This window comes from Manis javanica, chromosome 7, assembly GCF_040802235.1.
Source record: "Manis javanica isolate MJ-LG chromosome 7, MJ_LKY, whole genome shotgun sequence".
Classification (NCBI taxonomy): Eukaryota; Metazoa; Chordata; class Mammalia; order Pholidota; family Manidae; genus Manis; species Manis javanica.
The window spans coordinates 73,642,463-73,664,455 of NC_133162.1; the positions used below are offsets into that span (position 1 = coordinate 73,642,463).

A 21,993-nucleotide genomic window follows, 5' to 3' on the forward strand; every position below is an offset into this window, starting at 1 on the left:
TCCCGTTTTTTCCTGGGGAGTTCCCTGGTGAAACTTTTCCACTCACAACTATTTTAAAGATGATTAGTATTCTTTTCAGTGTGCCACCACTGTTTTACTCAAATTTTCTTCTCTAGATCAATTTTAGTAGTTCTTTCCTAGAGAATTGTCCATTTCATTGAAATTTTGAAGTTTACAGGCATAGCATAGACTTGTATGTACTAGTCACTTTTTTGTTTCTATTCAGATTTATTTTCCCTCTCAACTAGCTCATTCAAAGATAAACATTCAGTATTTTTATTTCTAACGTACCATCTCCTTGATAATTTGATGTTTTTTGCTACCTATTTAGTTATTTTTTGAATGTTCTTTAAAAGCAGTTTTGATATCTTTTTTGACATGGTGGTTTATAAATGCTTTTATTCTCAGAGAAATGATTTCCCAGATTTAGTCTGATAATTTTTACAACGCTCTTATGTCTTTTTTAGGCACTAGATGTGCACACCAATGAATTGGTGGCTATCAAGAAATTATCTTATACTGGAATATGGTCTACGAAGGTACGTGAAATATGTATGTTTGTATTGGCATGTTAAAGAAAGCCATACCGTTTTAAATTGGGGATAGGTGGGAAATTTTTTTTAAATGTTGAAAAATATACAAATATTAAGTGTATATCTCAGTGAATTTTCTTCCACAGACTCAATGTGCCCATTTAAATTGTACCTAGAGCCGTAAACAACGTTCCTGACATACCAGAAACCTCCCAACTGTGTCCCTTACTTTTAATTGTTTTAGATATGTGCTGCTGACACGAGTTTAATTTTTTAAATTGTTGTTTAGCAGTTTCTTCTATAATAGAGGGATTATCATGTCTAAGAAAGTAAACTAGAATAAGGTACATTTGACAGTAAGTATACTGGATATAAATTTTTAATGGTAGAGAAATTCTCTAACGGCTGTTTCAAATAATCATCAGGCAGCATATATCTAGTCTGAAAAATCAGGCAGTGGGTAATAATCTGAAAAATAAAATTATTGATACTGTATTGCATGTACTTTTCTTCAGTATTCTGATTAGTTCTTAATTGCATAAGTTTATAAAATGTCTACTTCCTAAATGTTATGTTTCTTTAATTCTTCAAAAATTTAATTATTTTTTATTGTGGTTAAGTATACAAAACAAATTTACCGTCTTAATCACTTCAAGTGTAAGTTCAGTGGCGTTAAGGACATTCACATTGCAGTGCAACCAACACCACCATCCATCTCCAGAACTCTTTCATTTTGCAAAAGTGATATTCTACACCCATCAAACAATAACTCCTCATTCCCTCCTCCCCACAGCCCCTGGAAATCACCTTCCTACTTTCTGTTTCTCTGAATTTGACTCCTTTAGGTATCTCATGTAATTGAAATTATACACTATTTGTCCTTTTGTGACTGGCTTGTTTCACTTAATATAGTGTACTCAAAGTTCATCCATGTTGTGTGTGTTTGTGACTGTGTGTGTGTGTGTCTGTGTAAAAACACCACATTTTGTCCATCCATCATCTGTAAATGGACACTTAGTTGCTTCTACCCCTTGGTTATTGTGAATAATGCTGCTATGAGTATAGGTACACAAATATTTCTTTAAGTCCCTGCTTTTAATACTTCAGGGTATATGCCCAGAGGTAGAATTGCTGAATTAGTCTTTAATTTTTAAAGGTTTTGGTTTTGTATATTTCTGGAATCCCTATTTTATGGTAAATCTTGTTTTTTGTGATAATCACACTTATGGGTATGATAACACTGTTGTGATTGATCACTGTTCCATTATGTTGATACCTAAAAAAACTCTTAATAATTTCTAAAACCCCTTAAAAAACTCCATTTTTACAAGTTTACTGTAATTTTATTTGCCATTCCATAGTATAACTTTAAAACTAGCTTTCCTAGCCAACTTGTGTTGGAGTCGGTTTAATTAGTCACACCTAGAACAAAAAGTTTCACCTAGGGCAGCATCTTCTCTCATCTAATATTGTATCCTTCCTGAAGTGTTTTTTACATTGAAGAATACAGGTTTTAGCTTTGTTTTGTTTTGTTTTGAGAGTTTGCCTCCCAGAGCATTCAACTTTGAAATGTAAAGCCCATAAAACACTTTCTAAACTTAGCATCTTCCAGCTTACACATTTTACACTACGAATACCTTCTACTCTATTTTGTTGAGGGCTTATGAAATAACATAGGAGATATGGAATCTTAAATTCTAGTAGAAAACATTTCTTAAAGTTAAGTATTCTAGTTCCCCTACCTTTAGAAATATGATACAAGTGAGTGGTAAAGCTTGGAAAAACTGAAACAAGAACAAAAAACAGATTCCAAGTTCCCATCCTACATCTACTAAGCTTCTAGAGTCTCTGGGCATGGGCCCAAGTACCTGTATTTTCAGTTCCCTGATTGCTTCTTAGAAGTAACTATAGTTAGGATATGGCCTAAGTTTCTGAAGTTGTCATAGAGTAGCTTTAATTGCTGAAGGTTCATCTGTTATTTACTAGTAGGCATCAATGGGAAGGCTCTTCATAAAATCCTGTAGGAAAATGTTTTCATGCTGCTTGGGTTTTCTGTGAACTTCCCTCTGTTATAACCTAAGTGTTCACTAGCATTTTAGAATATGTGCAAGGAATTTAGGTAATTACTTGATTTGAGTTTAAACAGCAGAAAAAACTTAACATTTGGAAGACAATATAAGCCAAAAACACAACAACTGAACTTTAAGGTATGTAAATTATGCAACAATAAAGCTGCACAAAAGAAGGGAGAGGTTGAACTTTTGAAGAAAAACCACTAAATATAGTATATAGTGTTCAACAGGCTTGGTGTGTGGTTGTAAAATTGTAATAAGACTCATTGATAATAAATTTTATGAAAATAAAAATATGTCCTACCTGGAATGAATTTTATGTAATTGAGTTGTAAACTATATGGATGTAAGTTCTTTAAAATGTATTAGTTTGACATTTAAATATTACAAATGAATCAAAATTGTATGTTCTTGTTAACATTTTAATCTAATCATTACTTTTTTACTTGTATAGCTTTCTAAGGAAAAGCAACTGTTCCTAATTATTTCCTTTATTCTTTTTTTCTCCCCACAGAGATGGCAGGGTATTATTAAGGAAGTCAGGTTTCTACGGACGTTAAAACATTCCAACATTGTAAAATACAAAGGCTGCTATTTACGTGAGCACACAGCATGGGTAGGTATCTGCTCACCCCTTGCTGTAATTTTAGTAGGTTTAGTTTATAATTAATTCAAAAATGTCTCAAAATAGTTGTGTAAAGCCATGCACAAACACCTTGAAATGTTAGTTCATACTGAGAAAGGAGGAGGTGCTTTTCCTGGAACTCTTGGGCAGTAAGAGATAATAGAACTTTTGCCAGTTTACTTCAGAGATTCACCTGATCATTACGTGCATGGGAAAATGTTCTGATATATGTTAGCAGTATCATTCTTCAAATGCTTTATCAAACATTTGAAGGTTGAGAACAATCCTATCACTCAAGGATGAAAATCAGCATATATTTTTGACATAAATGTATTGTAAACTATTTAACCACAAGGGTCTTGTGTGGAATATTGGTGGTGAATCCTGAAGAAATCTGAACTGATTGTGATTCTTTGGCTGAATGATACTAAAGGTAGAAAATTGAGACATTTTATTGCAGAAAATAGAAATTAATTTTGCCCCATTGTTAAAACTAAGATAAGGTAGTAATCTTACAACAGTATAGGCATAGTAATTATGTCTTTTAAGAGGAAGGCTAAATTTTCTTTCAACATGAATGACCTTTTATTTTTAATAAGCTATAGCTGATTATCATTTTAATATACTGAACTTAGATTTACATTTGTAATGTTTGATTTAATTTAGTGGTGATGGTACTCCTAAATTTGAGACTGTGGTTAAAGAAAAAACAGTGGCCGAGAAGGTAGACTGCCTTTCTGTCTTTCAGGTTTCTCCATTTGTAAAACAAGGATGATAATAGGGTCTACTTCCAAATGTGGTTATGAGGATTAAATTAGTTAATATATATAAAATGCCTTGCACATAACAGGTGCTCTGTGTTGGCTTTATAGGAAATATTTAAACTGTAACCTAAACTTTGCATATATAGTACCAGAGGATAATTTTCTGCTTCCTAACAATACCAGTGTTGCTACTATAGGTTAGTATTAATAGAATGTGTATATTCCTTTATAGCTTTAGTTAGAAATTATATGAAACACACATCTACAAGCAATTCTATGTTGGCATTATAACAGATTAATGTAGCATTAGCTTAACTTCATGTATGCATTTAACAAGTTCACAAAATGTGTAATTAAAGGTAATTGATAACTAGAGTTTGTTTCACTTCAAAGTATCTTCTCAATCTCCTTGGTGAATTTGTTTTATCTCATATAGAATCTTTTTATTTTAATAGTGTATTTTAATGTTTTTATCATTTTTTTCCCATGTAGCTTGTAATGGAATATTGTATAGGATCTGTTTCAGATTTTGTGAAAGGTAAGTTTCCTTTATTTATTAAGAAAAGAAAAGTATTAGTATAATAAAATGAGAATTCGTTCAGTAAGAGATTTTTTTCATAATGTTAAAACTTTTCAGGAAGAGTGAAAACCTTTGTCTTTTCTAGAGTCTCAGCATGGTGTACACTGTCATTAAATATTATGTTTTAGCGTACAGAAGAGTTTTCTTTCATTATGATTTAACAGGCATTTTCTGCATTCTTTATCATTAAACTTGATTTGTTCCTTCTGTTCAGAATGAAGATATGTAGGAATATAAAAAGGGAAAGCTTCTATTTTATTGTTTTTATAATCATGAAACAATTGTTAAATGTTGTTTGTTAACTTTGAGGAAGATTGCCTGTGAACTATAACAAATAGGCACAACTGCACACTTGTTATAAAGTTAAATTGCCTTGTTTTATTATCTTGGAAAGCAAAAAGTTCCTTCTTGCTAAATGTTAGTTTTTAAAAATTTCCCCACATATTAGATATGTGTATATATATTTTTAAATAGAAATGTTCTATAGAATAATTATTTTCCAATGAATTCTTATTTTAAGTTCACAAAAAGCCATTACAAGAAATGGAAATAGCAGCAATTACACATGGTGCTCTCCAGGGATTAGTCTACTTACATTCTCATAACATGATCCATAGGTAAGAACTTTAAAAATTATCATGTATCAATAAGCACATGGCTTATTGAGTTTATCAGACCTAGAATTTATTGATCCTGAATGCTTTATTTGTTTTAGGTAAATAAAATTACTCTGGAGTTTTACAAACTCATATTTTTTTTAGATTATCCATGTCTTAGAAAGAATATACTAATTTATTTGATCTCTTTGTTAAGGATAATTTTTATCTTTTTCTACACATGCTGCCAGGCTGTCTGAAGTATGTGCACTTTATAGATTTGTGATAGAAATTTAATTATAGAATAATTTAATTTGTGAAGTGGAAAAGACGATAGGGATGATGTATTCTTACTTTTTTCATTTTACAGATGAAGAAACTGGTGCCCCAATTTGTGACTAACTTCCCAAAGTTTACAAGCAAGATAGATTAGACTAGAACTAACCTAGATCTTTTGTCCTCCTGGTGACTTATAATGCCAGATTTGATTCCATGACAGAGACAAGTAAAAGCTTCTTAAGACTCTAAGCTTTTGAGATAATCCTTGATAATCCTTGATAGTGGATAGTAATTTAAAGATTAAACCATCATAAACTAATTTTTAGCATTGGTATTGGTTTTCCCTGTTTTTAGAAGGAAGCTAGCATTTTTTAAATTATCTATGTGAACCAGACAATACATAGTAAACTTATATAGTAGAGTCATTGCAAATTAATGGGTTATCAGGTTTTTAGATGAGAATACTAAGGTCCACGAGAAATCCACATGCATAGTAAATAAGAGAATGGAAGATTTGGAAGTAAAACTGAAGGTCTTCTCAACATCAAAGAACCTATCCATTTGGAAAAAAAATCAAATGGAAAAAAATAGATTGACTTACTATTATATCCATTATAATACTATGTAGTATGAATTGACAAGTGCTTAGAAATTTATTTCTTTTTGAATGTATGGTACCCATTGGGCATACAATCCCATTATAATTTTCTTGGTTCACATGTACATTACTGATTTAGAGAAGAGCATAAAAGTAAATTTGAGATCATTGATATTACCTTATCCATGTGTTTCAGTTTTCATTTCATATTTAGGTAGGAGAACTCTGTTAAAGTTTGGAATGATATGAGTAATTAAAAAAAAACAAATTTAGGGCATGAGGTTCTTTTTTTTACCATTTTAATGTTAAGGGTATACTCAGAAATCTTACAATTATGTAAGAATGTTCAGCTGAATTTTTTAAACCATTATTTGTACCAATGAACAGGAACTCAAATATAGAGTATGTGCTATTAATTACCTAACTTTTTCTTCTGTTTCTACTGCTATTTTATCTTCTCTTTTAGAAAATTTTACTATATACTTACAGGAATTCTGTGTATCTCACTTCTTAATTTGGATCTTAATTCTCATTATCTCAACTGAGAGATTATCAAAGGCCTTGATTATTCTGATTTCTCCTGTGTTTTATAAAATGTTACATGATTTTTATCATTTTCAGTATAATCTTATGAAGGAAAGACAAATAATTTTCTGTGTTCTTTAAACCCAGAGATATCAAAGCATCAAATATCCTTCTGACAGAACGAGGCCAGGTGAAACTTGCTGACTTTGGATTGGCTTCCATGGCCTCTCGTGCCAGTTCTTTTGTGGGAACGCCGTATTGGTAAGAATAGTCCTGTCTGGTATTGATCCTCATAATTGAAATAGGCAGTGTGTGGTTGTACTTTTTTCAGATGCTTTATCTTTTTTCTTGGAAATACAGTGCTGCTTTAGACATTACTCTAAGCACTATAGTTAGTTTCAGATATAGATTTGGAGTGCTGCCCTTGTATCTCCTATTGTTTCATTTGTCCCCCCAATGTTTCTTTCCTGTTATCATCTATATCATGTATTGGGTGTAGGAGTGAAAACATTTAAATATTTAAGAATGGAGAAGATAGAAGTGCTAAGTGGAAATTTTCTTTAGATTTATACTTACTGTGTGTCAGTATCTCTGAATAAGAGTATCTGAAGGCTGGTAGCTAATTACAATTTTTTTAAAATTTTTTATTATGGAGAAATTCAAGTATACAGGTAAATAGGCAAAAATATAAGGAAGGCTCACATAGTGGTCAGCTCAGCCTAAAGCACTACCCCAGGGCCCAGCTGTTCTATGTACTTACTCCTCTTGCCCTCCCTCCACCTCCAGTTATTTGAAGCGAGTTCTAGACATCATCTAATTTTATTCATAAATAATTCCATATTAATGTCAGCAAGTCTGAAGGGAATAATTTTCCACATCTTCAACTTCCATAGGTGTTTTCTCTCTGTATATGTTGAGAGGTGTCTTAGGTCTACTGCATCTTCTTTCCACTTACCTTTCAAATCTCCCAACTCCCACTTTGTTAAAGAAAGGCTTCTTACCCATCCTGAATAGTAGAATGATGCATTGTTCTGAGGATTAAAAGACTCAAACCATCACCAGAGGGAAACTTGAGAATACATAACATCTAGAATAGACAGCATCAGAAATACAGAAGAGTTAGGACACAAAGTTTTGGCAAGGGCCTTCTGGCTTCACAGTCATCTCTCTTCACTTCCTTTTACTCCTTGCTCTTTCTTTTCCCCAATTATCTTCCCTCCCATCTTCTTTTCTAGTAGATCACAAATTACTTCACTTATAACTGGGACAATTGCCATGAGGACACATTAACATGTTATTTACATTGAAAAATGAAGTTTGGCATTTCCTAATAGAAAATAATTTGGATTTGAATGGTTGGTATGACCATGCAGACTGGGTTTGCTAATTAGGTTATTATACAGCAGTGTTTTTAATGAATTGAATGAGCTAGGTCCTCAGCTCCAAGTTGTAAATATCTGTAAAGCACATATACAAAATAATGTATATACATATGTGTGCATTATATCCTTTGCAACTAAGTTTATAAAATTTCGATACCAACTCAAAAATGTACAAGCAGATACATTTTTAAAATAAATACATTGGAAGTAAGAAAATAAAAAGTTTGAAGGCTACTGTTCTGTATGACCAAAACTTTCTTATGTAGAACCCTAGTTTAGATAGAATCCTCTTCACCTGTATAAAAAAAAGTTCTTTGGAGAAATAATTCTTCTTAATGGTCCCCCTTTACAAATCAGTGATCAATATTTTATACTAGAAAGGAGCTAGAAAGTTGTGCATTAAAAACAAAACTACTTTTTTAACTTTGTTGAACTTACTGACTCCCCAAGCTTACTTCAACATCTTCACACATTAGAAGCCCTCTATTATTGGCAATTGGAAGTTACATATGTATTAATTGGTACATAGTATATTAGGAACACAGCACTGTGTACATATTTACATGTTTTTACACAGAGGAACACACATACACCTGATGACAATCTTACTAAGCAGTCAGAAACTGTTCTAAATGTCTGTCTGTGCTTGACAACAAGTACAAAGGAAGTATAAGGTGAAGCATACCAGTGAGAACATTAGAGTCTAGCTGAAGATGTAATTTAGCATTTCATTTTATAACCAAGATGCCTATAAAGTTAATAATTGTATGATTTATTTAGTTATGAGTGACTGTCCTAGCCACTTTTATCACCGAACACTACTCCTATTTGCAAAAAAGACTGACAAACTGCTTATTCGTTGTTGCTTATTGTGGCAGATATTTTCTCAGCTAAATGTAGTGAGCTTGTTTACTTCAAGGAAACGAGTGCCAGTGATAAAATGCCCTCTTTCAAGCAAAACGTAGACTTTTGTAATAAGATACTAAAATGAAAATGTTTGAGAATCACTGGCATAAAGGATATACAATATTAGTATCTGTAAACTTGAATTCCCTGCTCTGGGGAATCTTTCCTCCATGATGCTGTTACATGATCATGACAAATGGTGAGAATAAGTCTAACACTGTATATGCAATGGTAAATATTTACCTCACAACCTGTAATGCATTTATTTCCCTTTACAAGAATTCTTATGTCCAGTTATATCATCTGGAATTCACACAGGTTTTCTCCATGTAGATGGTCATTAGGTTTTTAAAGAATAGTATACTTTTCTTTTCTTTTTTAACTGTAAGTGACATTTTATGTTTTAGGATGGCCCCAGAAGTAATTTTAGCCAAGGATAAACAACAAAAATATGATGCCAAAGTAGATGTATGGTCTCTTGGAATAACATGTATTGAACTAGGTAAGCATTGCTCTTTATTACTGTGCAGTAAGTTTTGATCAATGTTTTACCTCAATTTCTATATAAAATTACAGATTTTTATTTTTATGTCAGTATTTAGGGGGAGCAATAAATCTGTTAAAGTTGTCACTTGGGTTATTTGGCAATTTATATATACATATATTAGCTTAGGTGTATTAGATTTGCTGTATTAAATTAGGTCTAAAATAGTTTATAATGTGGTATTAATTTTGAGGTATCTGTGTCTAACATTTAATGAGTATTTGTTAAACACCTAGAATATGTCTATGGTTATAGATTTACCATATATGAAGGGTCTCTAAAGCATTCATGAATTACATACTGCTACTTAAGATACTTAATACTTTGTGTTAGGGATGAGGATTCAATTATCAGGCTGCATACCTTATTGTACAGTTTCATTTTTCGTACATATTTTATTCTGTTGCCTTAAGTGGAGCTATGCTTAAGGCAGTGGACCATCAAAACTTTGCTAATACTCCCCTTGTAAGGGAGCCACAGTGGGTAATTGAGCTGTCACTGTAATTGAAGCTGATGGCCATCTTCTTGCTCTTGATTCCCTGCACCAGTCCACAGTACCTTCCCAGTTTTTTTGTTAAGCTTTATTTAATAGTAGGAAATACTGGGAATATTTCATTTAACCATTTTAGGAGTGACCAAAGATTGAAAATAACACGTTAAAAGTAAAATCCATGTGTCATTTGGATAAGTCATCAACCTGGGTTTGTTGTAAAAAAAATGCAGAAAGGGAAATTGAGGTAAAACAAAAGTAAAAACTTGCTTATCATTACACAATAAATACTATAATTTCCATTATAACCAGGCTGTTTCTTTCTTGCAATCTAATATTTTTCCAAAATAATATAACCTTTAGATTTTTTTCACTTTTGTTAGAATTCCTACATTAATCATTCCCTTCAAGCTCTGTATCATCATACATATTTTAAAGCTTGACATCAGCAAAGAGAGATTTGTAGATTACCATGTCATCCTCTTCTGATATTTTGGTCTCAATTTGAGGTTTTCAAAGTGTTACTTACATTTGAAAATATCTTTAGGTATCTTAAACGCTTGTTCTTTTACTCCTGATTCTTCTTCCTAACAGTACATCCTAATTAATTTCTTAAGAAACTTGGATGTAAATGTACAGAAGCTGGTTAATACACTCTGGCTATGGGGTATTTTTGTGGGTATGTGGTTGATGCATATATGTGCCCCTTTGGATAGTGAAATTGCATTAATGATCCTGTTAGATATCATTGATATATTTTGATATTCATTTGATTAGAAAGTCTTCCTTGGCCAGTTATACTGCTCAGAAAGAAATGTATAAACTCGGGAGTTTCTGTGGGATGGATTCTTATTTTTCCATGTTTTCTAGTTTCTTATTATAGTTCATAAAATAGACTTCCTTCACAATTAGAGTTTTTACACTTAGAATAAAGCAACTTCGGATGTGACCGCCTTTAGTTCATTTTTAAGGAGTGAGACATTTCAAAGAAATTCTTAAAGTTTTAGGCATGCATGAGGCATCTTCAACTTTTAGAAACTCTTTCATGATCACTTTTTAAAGTTTTACTTACAGATGTTTTGAATTCTTAAATGTCATGAACCACAACCTGACACTGGTCCCAGGGGAAAGATCTAGAGTAGCCCAGGCCAATGAAACATTCTGTAGTGATAGAGATATTCTGTATTTGCATGTCTTTCAAGCACTTGAAATGTGGCTAGTGTAACCGAGGAACTGAATTTTAAATTTTATTTCATTTAAATAAGTTTGCATTTATAGGGCATTGGGGGAACTCCAACAGTCAATATGGAAACACTGTCCTTTAACAGCACACTGGACCAGATGAACTTAACAGACATATACAGAACATGCCATCCCAAAACAACAAAATGCACATTCTTCTGAAGCACCCATGGAACATTCTCCAGGATAGATTATATGTTAGGACACAAAATGGGTCTTAATATGGGTATAGTAACCACATTGTTTTTCATGTGAAACCTTCATAAGAGTGTATATCAATAATACGATAATTTTAAAAATTGTATAAAAAGTAAGTTTGCATTTAAATAGTAACATATATGTGCTCTTTTAGACAAAACAGCTGTAGAGGCCTGATTTTTTTAATGCAAATTAGATTTGCTGTCTTGGGAAATATATGTTATATGCTTTTCTACTTTAAAATAACTAAGGATAATGAATTAAAGCAAAATTTTCTTAGAGAGTAGGTAAGAGAGCAGAACTTAAACCAATTGTATCTTTGGTTTTGATAAATACAGTTCTAAATAAATATGACTTTCATATTTATTTATGAATTTAGAGGTTGAAATAACTTGAATTTTCTCATAGATGACTTTATATGTTTGTTCACAATTTGATGAAAAAGATCCCAATTTTGTTGCTTTTCAGCCTATGTGCATGATTGCACAGTTGTTTATAAAAATAAAATGTGCCATTTTTTCTGATTATAAAAGTCCATGTTGAGAGTATAAAATTTCAGAAATATAACAGATGTAAAAATACAATAACTTGTTAAAGGATACACAAAATAAAAAGATGTAAATTATGACATCAAAAATGTAAAACATGGTGGGAAATAAAAATGTAGAACTTTAAAATGCTTTCCAAATTAGCAATTTAAAATAGATAAGTACAAATATTAGTTTTATGTAAGCCTCATGGTAACCACAAAGTTAAAAGCTATAGTAGATACACAAAAAATAAAAAGGAATCGGAGCATCCCAGTACCAAAAAATCAAATCAGAAAGAAAGAGAGTAAGAGGAAAAAGAAAGGCACAAAGGAATTACAAAACAACCAGAAAGCAATAAACAAAATGGCAATAAGTACATACTTATCTAAAGTTACTTTAATTATAAATGGACTAAATTCTCCAGTCAAAAGACAGAGTGGCTGAATGGATTTAAAATAATAAGACCCATGCATGTGATGCCTACAAGAGACTCACGTTAGATGTAAGGATACATACAGAGTGAAAGTGAAAGGATAGAAAAAGATATTCCATGTAAATGGAAACCAAAAGAAAGCCTGGGTAGCTATACTCACAAAAGACAAAATAGACTTTAAAACATACTAATAAGAGACAAGGACATTACATAATGATAAAGAGGTCAGTCCAACAAGAGGATATAACGTGTAAATATTTATGCACCCAATGTGGTAGCACCTAAGTATATACAGCAATATTAATAAACTTAAAAGGAAAAATAGACAGCAATGCAATAAGAGTAGGGGACTTCAACATCCCACTTTCATCAATGCATAGACTATTCAGACAAAATAATCAATATGGAAACACTGTCCTTTAACAGCACACTGGACCAGATGAACTTAACAGACATATACAGAACATGCCATCCCAAAACAACAAAATGCACATTCTTCTGAAGCACCCATGGAACATTCTCCAGGATAGATCATATCTTAGGACACAAAACAGTTCTTAATAAACTTAAGAAGAATGAAATTATATCAAACATATTTTCCAGAGACAATGGTATGAAACTTGTAATCAGTTACAAGAAGAAAAATGGGAAATTCACAACTATGTGAGATTAAACAACATGCTATTGTAACAACCAATGTGTCAAAGAAGAAATAAAAAAATATAAGGAGACAAATAGTGGAAATACAATATACCAAAACATATGGAATGCACCAAGAGCAGTTCTAAGAGGGAAGTTCATAGCAATAAATGCCTACATTAAGACATTAGGAAGTTTCTCAAATAAACAACCTTATTTAAAACCTCAATAAATGAGAAAAAATAAGAATAAACCAGTCACAAAGTTAGGAGAAGGAAGGAAATAAGAAAGGTGAAAGCAGAAATAAATGAGATAAAACTAAAAAGTTAACAGAAAAGATCAATGAAACTAAGAGCTGGTTGTTTGAAAAGAAAAAGAATAGACAAACCTGTAGTAAGAATTAACTGTGATAAAAAGGACTGAAAATAAAAAATGAAAGAAGAGGCATTACAACTGATATTGCAAAAGTAGAAAAGATCACAGGAGACTACTGTGAGCGATTAATATGCCAACATATTGGATATCATAGAAGAAATGGATAAATTGCTGGAAACATACAACCTATCAAGACTGAATCATGAAGATATAATCTGAACAGGCTGATTACTAGTAAACAGATTGAATCAGTAATCAAATACCTCCTGGAAAACAAAATCCAGAACCGGATGGCTTCACTATTGCAGTCTAACACACATGTAAAGAAGTAATGCCAGTCCTTCTCAAACTCTTCCGAAAAACTGAAGTGGAGGGAGTACTTTCAAACTCGTTTTATGAAGCCAGCATTACCTTGATAACCAGAACCAGACAGGGACACTACAAGAAAGTTACAGGCCAATTTCCCTGAGGAACATAGATGAAAAAATTTTCAGTGAAGCACTGGCAAACATAATTGAACAATACACTAGAAAGATAATACACCATGATTAACTGTGACATATCCCAGGGATGCAAATATGGATCAATATCTGCATATCAGTGTGATCCACCACATTAACAAAATGAAGGCTGAAAATCACGATTATCTCATTAGTCACAGAAAAGCATTTGACTAAATTCAGCTCTTAGCATAAGTGTAAAGGGAAGATAGCTCAACATAACAAAGTCCATAAATGGCAATCCCACTGCTAATATCCTACCTAGTAGCCAAAAAGTAAAAATTTTTCCTCTAAGATTAGGAACAAGACAAGTATATCCCCTCACCACTTTTATTCAACAGAGTATTGGAAATAACATCCAAAGCAATTAGATAAGAAAAAGAAACAAAAGGTATCCAGATCAGGAAGGAAGAAGTAAAACTATCACTGTCTACAGATGACATGATATTATTACATATAGAAAACCCTAAAGACTCCACCAAAAAATGGTTAGAACTAATAACCAAATTCAGCAAAATAAACAAATTAATAACAAAATTAATACACAGAAATCTGTTGCATTCCCATATACTAACAACAAACCAGCAGAAACAGAAAATAGGAAAACAATTCTATTTAAAACTGCATCAAAAAGAATAAAATAGCTAGGAATAAACCTAACCAAGGAGGTGAAAGACCTATACTTTCTTCATGAGAGAAACTAACCAATAAATGGAAATAATCCCATGTTCATGGATAGGAAGACTTAATATCGTCAAAATGGCCATCCTGCCCAAAGCAATTTACAGAGTCAGTGCAATTCCTATCAAAATACCAATAGTATTTTTCAATGAGCTATAACAAAAAGTTCTAAAATTCATGTGGAACCACAAAAGACCCCATATAACCAAAGCAATTCTGAGAAAGAACAAAGCAATTCTAAGAAGAAAGCTACTATGAGGGAGGGGTTGGGGTGAGTAGTTGAGGGTGAGGGGAATAAAAGGGCACAAAAATTTTCAGTCATAAGTTGGTCACAGGAATAGTAGTATAGCATGGAAAATAAAAGCACTGCTTCTGTAACATTTTCATATGTTGACAGTAACTTCAGTGGGGAGGGGAAGGGAGGATTTAATATGGGTGACTGTAGAACCACTGTGTTGTATACTTGAAACCAATATAAGATTGAATATCAAGGATACTTTAATTAAAAAAATAATTGAAATGGAAAATATCCTTTGAATCCACTGAAGGCTCCCACAGTTTAGATTTAGTAAATCTGTATGGTTTTTAGCTAAGTTCAGTGTTCTCTGACTAAATTGAGATGGTCAGGTTTATGGTAAATGACAGAATCAAAAATCGTCCTCTGCTCTGATATATTGATGGCACACCATTTAGAATTTTTGAATACTTTAATAAATCACAGTAGAAACACAAGTTATTTTATTCATTAAGAATTTCTTCAGTAATCCCTTCCCCTTCCTGGATGAAACTAGTCATTCTTAAAGCTGTTGGGAGGACAGTATAGAGCAGGTGTCCATGTCACCTGCTGAGTCATGGTAGCCCGGAGTGGCGTGTCAGAGTGCTGTGAGTAGAGGAGGGAGTTCCCACAGACAGAATGCCTTGTAAGTGGAAGCAGAACCTATGCAGGAAGGGCGGCAGTCAAGTTTGGAGATTCAGATTCCTGGTGGGGTAACCGAGGCATTCATACCTGGAAGTAACCCAGCATGGGATGTCAGAGGCCAAGGAGCAGGTCCATATTTTGGGGTGGGTAAACCTGACACATGGCAGTGCCTGATTGAAAGGAAGGGGCTTCCCTCCTGAGGACTGATGAAGAGGGTCTCACTGCAGAAAGAGATCCAGTTTGGATAGGGTGTCAGAAACTGAGTGGATGAAGTAGACAGACTTGGAATGGGGTTTGAAAACTTGATGGGGAAAAGCGGAAATGGTGGTGGCCAAGATGGGAGACTGGCTATGTACAGGGGGGATTCATCAAGTATATTAAGGATAATCAGAGTGAGGTTTCTTATTGTCAGAGAAGGGTGTTATAAATAACGGAAAGAGAAGGCTAGAATAAATAGTACTATAGTATTGGATTTGAGATATTATAATGAACTCAGTTGTTTTCAATAAACAACTAAAGATATTTAATGTGCAAGTATGAATACAAATATATGAGGGACGTGTGTGTTCCCTTCCTCTATCCACTGACAGGATCTAAGAGAAGTGACATGGGCAGTAGCAGTGAGCACATTGATTGCCACAGCTCCTTGGAGTAATGGTTGAGCCAGGTCTACAGTAGGGAAAGCATAAGGTGATCCTGGAACATCTTAGTGTGCCAGAGAGCAAGGAACTGAGCAGGGAATGATGGAGCCATGCCAGAAAGACAGAAGTCGGCTTAAAAAGGTTCTTAACTGCTCAAAAATGAAGCGATTTCAACATCAAAATAAATGATAGTAGCAGATTATAAATTATTAAATGAAGAATCTAAATCCATACAATAAGAGAATAAAATTTAATCTTTATGCAAAAAAATATTCATATAGACTAAAGTACCTTTTTACAAATACTTAATTACAAAGGAAAAAAGTGAAACTTTACCATGAAAACTTGTGGAATGGCCTTAAGTGATCAAAGTGAACACCATCAATAACAAGACGATCTGAAACCATGGACTACATCATAGAATCACTGAGAAAAGCATGATATTTGCTTCTGTGATATTCTTGCCAGAGATGTGTAAACCAAAATTAGTAACAGCACAAAGCCAAACTGAGGGACATTTGAGAGTCAAAATTATACTTGTGAATTGTCAAGGTCCAACTGTCACCTTAAGACTAGAAAAAAAAGGGCAAATTCAATCCACAGTAAGCAGAAATAAAGGGACCCACAAAAGATCAAAGCAGAGAAAATGAAAGCAATAGAGAACATCAAAGATCACTAATTAGTTCTTTGGGGAAAGTAATGAAATTAATAAACCTCTAGCTAGATTGAGCAGAAAGAAGACAAACGACCAATATCAGGAATCACAGGGGACATGACTCCAGATTTTACACATATTGAAAGGATTATAGGGAAATTTTATGAACAATTTTATGTAACTTTAAAACTTAGAAAAAATGGACAATTTCTTTGAAGGATGCAGACGGTCGAAGCTCATTTTTGCTACAAAGGACATTATGGGGACATTTGATTGAAACTACAATGGAGTTTGAGGATTAGATAATAGTCATGTATTCATATCAATGGTCTGATTTAATGAATGTACTAGGTTCTCTTAGAATGTTCTTGCTTATTGGAAAAATACACTATTTAGAGATTATGTGCATCAGCGCTGCAATTTCCTCTCTATTGGACTCCCTTGAATAAGTTCTCTGAACTCTACTTTCAACATTTTTGCTAAGTTTGGGTTTATTAAAAGAAAAAAACTAACTACTTCCATTCTCCTGTATAACAGGCACATATTTTAACAGGAAGTTTTCTTTCTTTTATAGCGGAAATGAAGCCTCCTTTATGGAATAATAGTTCAGTAAGTGTCTTCAGTCACATAATCAGAAATGAATCCCCTACACTACAGTCTACTAAATGGTGAGTATGGCTGAGAGATGTATTGTTCAACATGGTAAAATTTAAATATTTTTTCATAATGTTATCAAAATGATTTCATTTCAATGAGGTGAAGTGTATATAACCTGAAGAAATATTAAAATAGCTTTATTTTATCCATACATCATGTTTATCCTTTATTATCTCTACTTTTCATAGCATATAAGTAACTCAGTTTAGAAATAAAAGATACATGATGCTACATGGGAGCAAAAAGTATGGCTTTTGTATAAAAATTAATATATTTTTTGTACTTTAGCAACACATACAACCCTAATTATATAATAAATAGCATGATTTAAACATTCATATTTTATAACTGCAATATATAGATTGCCACAGCCTGTAGAGATATTTAATTGGGGAATGGTTTATAATTGATATGGTATAAAACATAGGTAAAAATGATTAGATAATTTATCAGAGTTACCAGATAATTCATAATTTTTGGATCATTCTAATTGTCATTATTTATTATTCAGAATGTGCTTTGATTTGCATCTCCTAGTGCTTCTTTGATAATACTGTTATTCATGTAAAGAAGTTTATTGAAAACAGATGGACGATTTTAGGAAACAAGGATCTTTATCAGTGATAGAAAATTTTAATGGGAAATTCTTCAGGTGTATCTAGCATTTGAAAAGGTCCAGGGGACTACCTACCATACTTAACAAATACTTTAAAATTCACAAGTAAGATGCATAAATTAGCAAAAATTTATTTTTTAGCATTACAGAATTAAGGCAAGTTCACAGGTCCTTTCTCCTTCTATAGAGATGTTTTGAAGAAATCTTCACAAAGAGTTTATTATGGTACTTCTAAATAATAGATACACTAAACACAGGCTGTCTTTACACTGGTTGATACTTTGGGGATTCAAAAAAGAATTCTTGTATAAAAGAATTAAATCTTATTTGAATATTGATGACAAACATTCTTATATAAAAGAATTAAAAATCTTATTTGACTATTGATGACAAATATTGATGGAATATTTTTTACCTACTGCCTTACTGAACTCTCATCATTAACACTATATAATAGTGTGTTACAGAATTCTAATTTTAAAAAATCTTACTGTTTTCTGGAACTTTTATCCATTTGCTCAAGGATGCTAAATACTTAGGTATAAAAAAATGTGATGTTCTGAAACATGCTGTATGGAAGATGATCCAAGGGTCAAGCAAGAAAGAGATGTAGATAGAGAAAAGAAAAAAAAATAATAAGAATATTATCTTAGATTTAAATGTGAAAAGGAAAATGATTAACTTCCCTAATTCACCTCAATGTAGAATGAGTTGTGATACTTAAGTATGTGAGAGGAGGATTTTAAAATAATGTGTGCAAATTTATCTTTGGGAAATGGTAAAGATTCATTAGTTGCTTTGCATAACTTTTTATAGACTTCCATAATGAAATATATAGTGTATTTTGTCTGCTTTTTTCTTTTATCATTTTTATTCTCCCTCCCTCCCATAGGCACATGCCTTGATTTGTGGGTATGTTTTTAAAGGAAATAGCAATATATTCACTTGATACTTTCCTTTACAATAGGTCTTATTATTTTTGGCACTTTGTAGATTCTTGCCTCCACAAAATCCCTCAAGATCGTCCTACAACACGGATACTTTTAAAGGTCAGTTATACTCTGTTTTGTACACCCAAGAAATTGTTTTTAAGAATGTGTTTTATTCTTCTTTGATTCTGAATCAGTATTAAGTACGGTACCGGTTTTTGCTAAAATACTAATTTCATAATACTATTCTTTCTTGGAAACTTTGGTAGTTGCTAAGTTTTTTCATTTGTTTTTCAAAATTAACTGCTTTTGCCATGTCTGAATAGAATATATAGTTAAATATTCAATTTAGTAGTATTAAATGGCTTAATTTTTATATGTGCAAGCATATATTCATGAGTTACAACTATAAATTTTAATTCATGTGGAACCATGGCATTTCAGAATTGGCAAAACGTGCTTTAACTTTGGATTTAATTTTTGTATGTACCACACTTGATATATCCATCTGTCATATATAAAATAATATGAAAGTAAGAGAAATGACGCATAATACATTTACGTAAATACTGTGGGAGAAAAAAGATTTCAAAAGAACTGCTAAAAATGGATATCACGTTTTTGTTTCCTTCTGAGAAATATGTTTTTCTAACTTAGCAATGAAAATATTTTAAAAGTATGTGAATTCTATTCATTTTTCAGTAGGTTTGGTTACCTAATTTAAATAAATTATTAGTATATGCTTTCTGTTCTCAAAAATAGGTATTCACAATAGCAACAAAAGGTTTAGCATACCTATGAGTTATGTTAGTGAAAAATAAGCAGAATGCATTTGTGGAAAACGGTTAAATAACTTAGAATTACAAGATATATTTATTTCATTTTGAGGTTGATATCTTATTAATAGCAGTAATAGTATTATTTGATTTAATATAGTTTTTAAAACATCTAGATAAGGCATTAGTGAGTAGCAGTTGACTCTATCTCTTTGTGACCTTAAGGAATTTTGTGGATTTTTCACTAGAAAATAATTTCTGCATGAATGTTTTAGAATTTTAAAGAAGTTCAGTTTATTTTCACCAACACACAGTTCAAGATGCAAGGATATTGAAAGGATCATGTACATATTCAGTAGGGTTATTTGCAACTACAGTATGTAGAAGAGCAGTATAAAGTTTCAGTAACACTTTGGGAATTCTAGGCCATAAGCACACTTACAGTTTCAAACGAAAGCCCAAAAAATAGATATTCACAGTCGCAACAAAAGGTTTAGTAGAGCTGTGAATTATGTTAGTGAAAAATAAGCAGGATCCATTTGTAGAAAACTGTTAAATAACTTAGAATTATAAGATATATTATTCTCAGATAAAAAAAGACCAAATATCATGAATAGTGGTACATACCAAGCTAAAGCTCAGGAAAAGGAAGAATGTGACTGGCTTCTTACATTTGCCTAATGAAGGCAAAAGAAGCCCTTTTGGTAATAACCCAACCCTCCAGGAATGGATACTTGGCCTTGGGTGATCAGGTCCCAAACCTGTATATATATTCACTTACCTGGTCCATTTTGTATATTGACCTTATTGGAAGTGATAAGAAGTGTCTGTCAAGTGCATCCTTCCCTTTGGCCTGATCACATCTCTGTTGCAGTCTGTCATAAGGAGAAAAACTAAAATGGAAATAAGTGACTTACTATATGAAGTTATTTATCTCAGAATGCAAAATTGAAAATAATTATCCAGAATTAGAATAACGGTTATGTAATTTTGGCATGAACATTTGATGAAGTAGTCTGTAGGCATTATGTTTATGAGTTGAAATAGCATAATACTTACAGCAATGAAAAGAAAATAATATATAGTTACAACTCTTCAGAGAAGAAATAAATTTGAGCTAGTAAAGGAAGTAAAAGTCTTAAAAGAATTCAAGATCATCTCATGAACTCCAGTGCACAAGGTGTCTTTCTGCAATCCGTGCTAACTACAAAACAAAATCTATACACAGAAAATTTCTGAGAAGAAATAAATATCCAAAAAATACCAAAAGTAACAATGATAATCTAATGGTAGAATTGTTCTTTCTATTTTTCTGTATTTGATAATGTTAAGCTTTATTAAGTATTAATGGTAAAAATCACTAATACATAATGTCTTTTAATCAACTGCTAGTGTTTTATGAAGTGTCATTTAAGCAACATAAAGGAACCCATAATACCCAAGTGGTATGTTACGTAATTCACCATCACTAAATACATTCCTGTTGAAATCTAATGTAATTCAGAACTGAACGGTTTTCCTCTATGAAAGCAGTTCTAAGAATTTGTGGGCGTTTACTTAGGGCTGTAATTGGACTTAATTCTTAATGTTTACTTAGACTCTGATTATTTCAACTCTGCATTTCTAGTTGGCCAACAAAGATGTCATGTTCAAAGTTTTCATAAAAAGTATGGGGGATGTTATGTAGGCACAGAGTGTATACATGTAAATTAAATTTTATAAATATAAGAAGTAAAAAGCATAGCAGAACTAGGTAACTATAGATTACATGCATTATCTATCATTATTTAGGATAGTAACTCTAGGGTCTAAAGAGGGATTCATTTGTTCTGAATGAAAAAATATGTAGGTCTCAACCTGACTTTTGCCTTCTACTCTTAACCAGCACATGTTTGTTTTTCGGGAGCGTCCTAAAACAGTGTTAAAAGATCTCATTCAGAGGACAAAGGTCCTTTCCCAGGAGGCACATAATGAACCAGCAGTAGAATCACAGGAAGAAGAGGTAATAAGTTAGAAATGGCTCAAGTATTGGGGTCTCTTTATTGACTTCCTTCCTTATGCAACTTTTCTTGCCAAGAATCTTTTATATCAGTGGTTTCCAGATTGTGCCTTCACAGTGATTCTCTAAGTTCCACCCAGATGGGGAAAAAGGTTTTGCATTCTTTAAACCATCCTCTTGGTAGTGCACATTAGCATAGTAAAGCTCTGTGAAGTCTATTAAAGAAACCTGTTCAACTTTTATTTAATGTATTCCCTCTCAAAAGTCTGTGCTATGGGGCACTTTTTTGCTGATTGTCTGATGATATGG

At 32.4% G+C, this 21,993-nt stretch overlaps 2 protein-coding genes across 2 annotated transcripts in view; both read left to right on the forward strand.

Moving 5' to 3' along the window:
- Positions 1-4,491: 4,491 nt before the first annotated feature.
- LOC140850303 (serine/threonine-protein kinase TAO3-like) lies at positions 4,492-17,379 on the forward strand. The gene is made up of 5 exons (XM_073240045.1): positions 4,492-4,532; positions 5,095-5,191; positions 6,720-6,833; positions 9,268-9,362; positions 17,282-17,379. The coding sequence occupies exons 1-5, from the start codon at positions 4,493-4,495 to the stop codon at positions 17,377-17,379; spliced, it is 444 nt and encodes a 147-aa protein (XP_073096146.1). The 5' UTR covers position 4,492.
- Positions 17,380-21,574: 4,195 nt separating this feature from the next.
- The window catches only part of LOC140850422 (serine/threonine-protein kinase TAO1-like), a 37,458-nt gene continuing 37,039 nt past the window's right edge, over positions 21,575-21,993 (forward strand). The window contains 1 exon segment of the mRNA XM_073241146.1: positions 21,575-21,687. The gene's annotated coding sequence lies outside the window, so the exon portion shown is untranslated.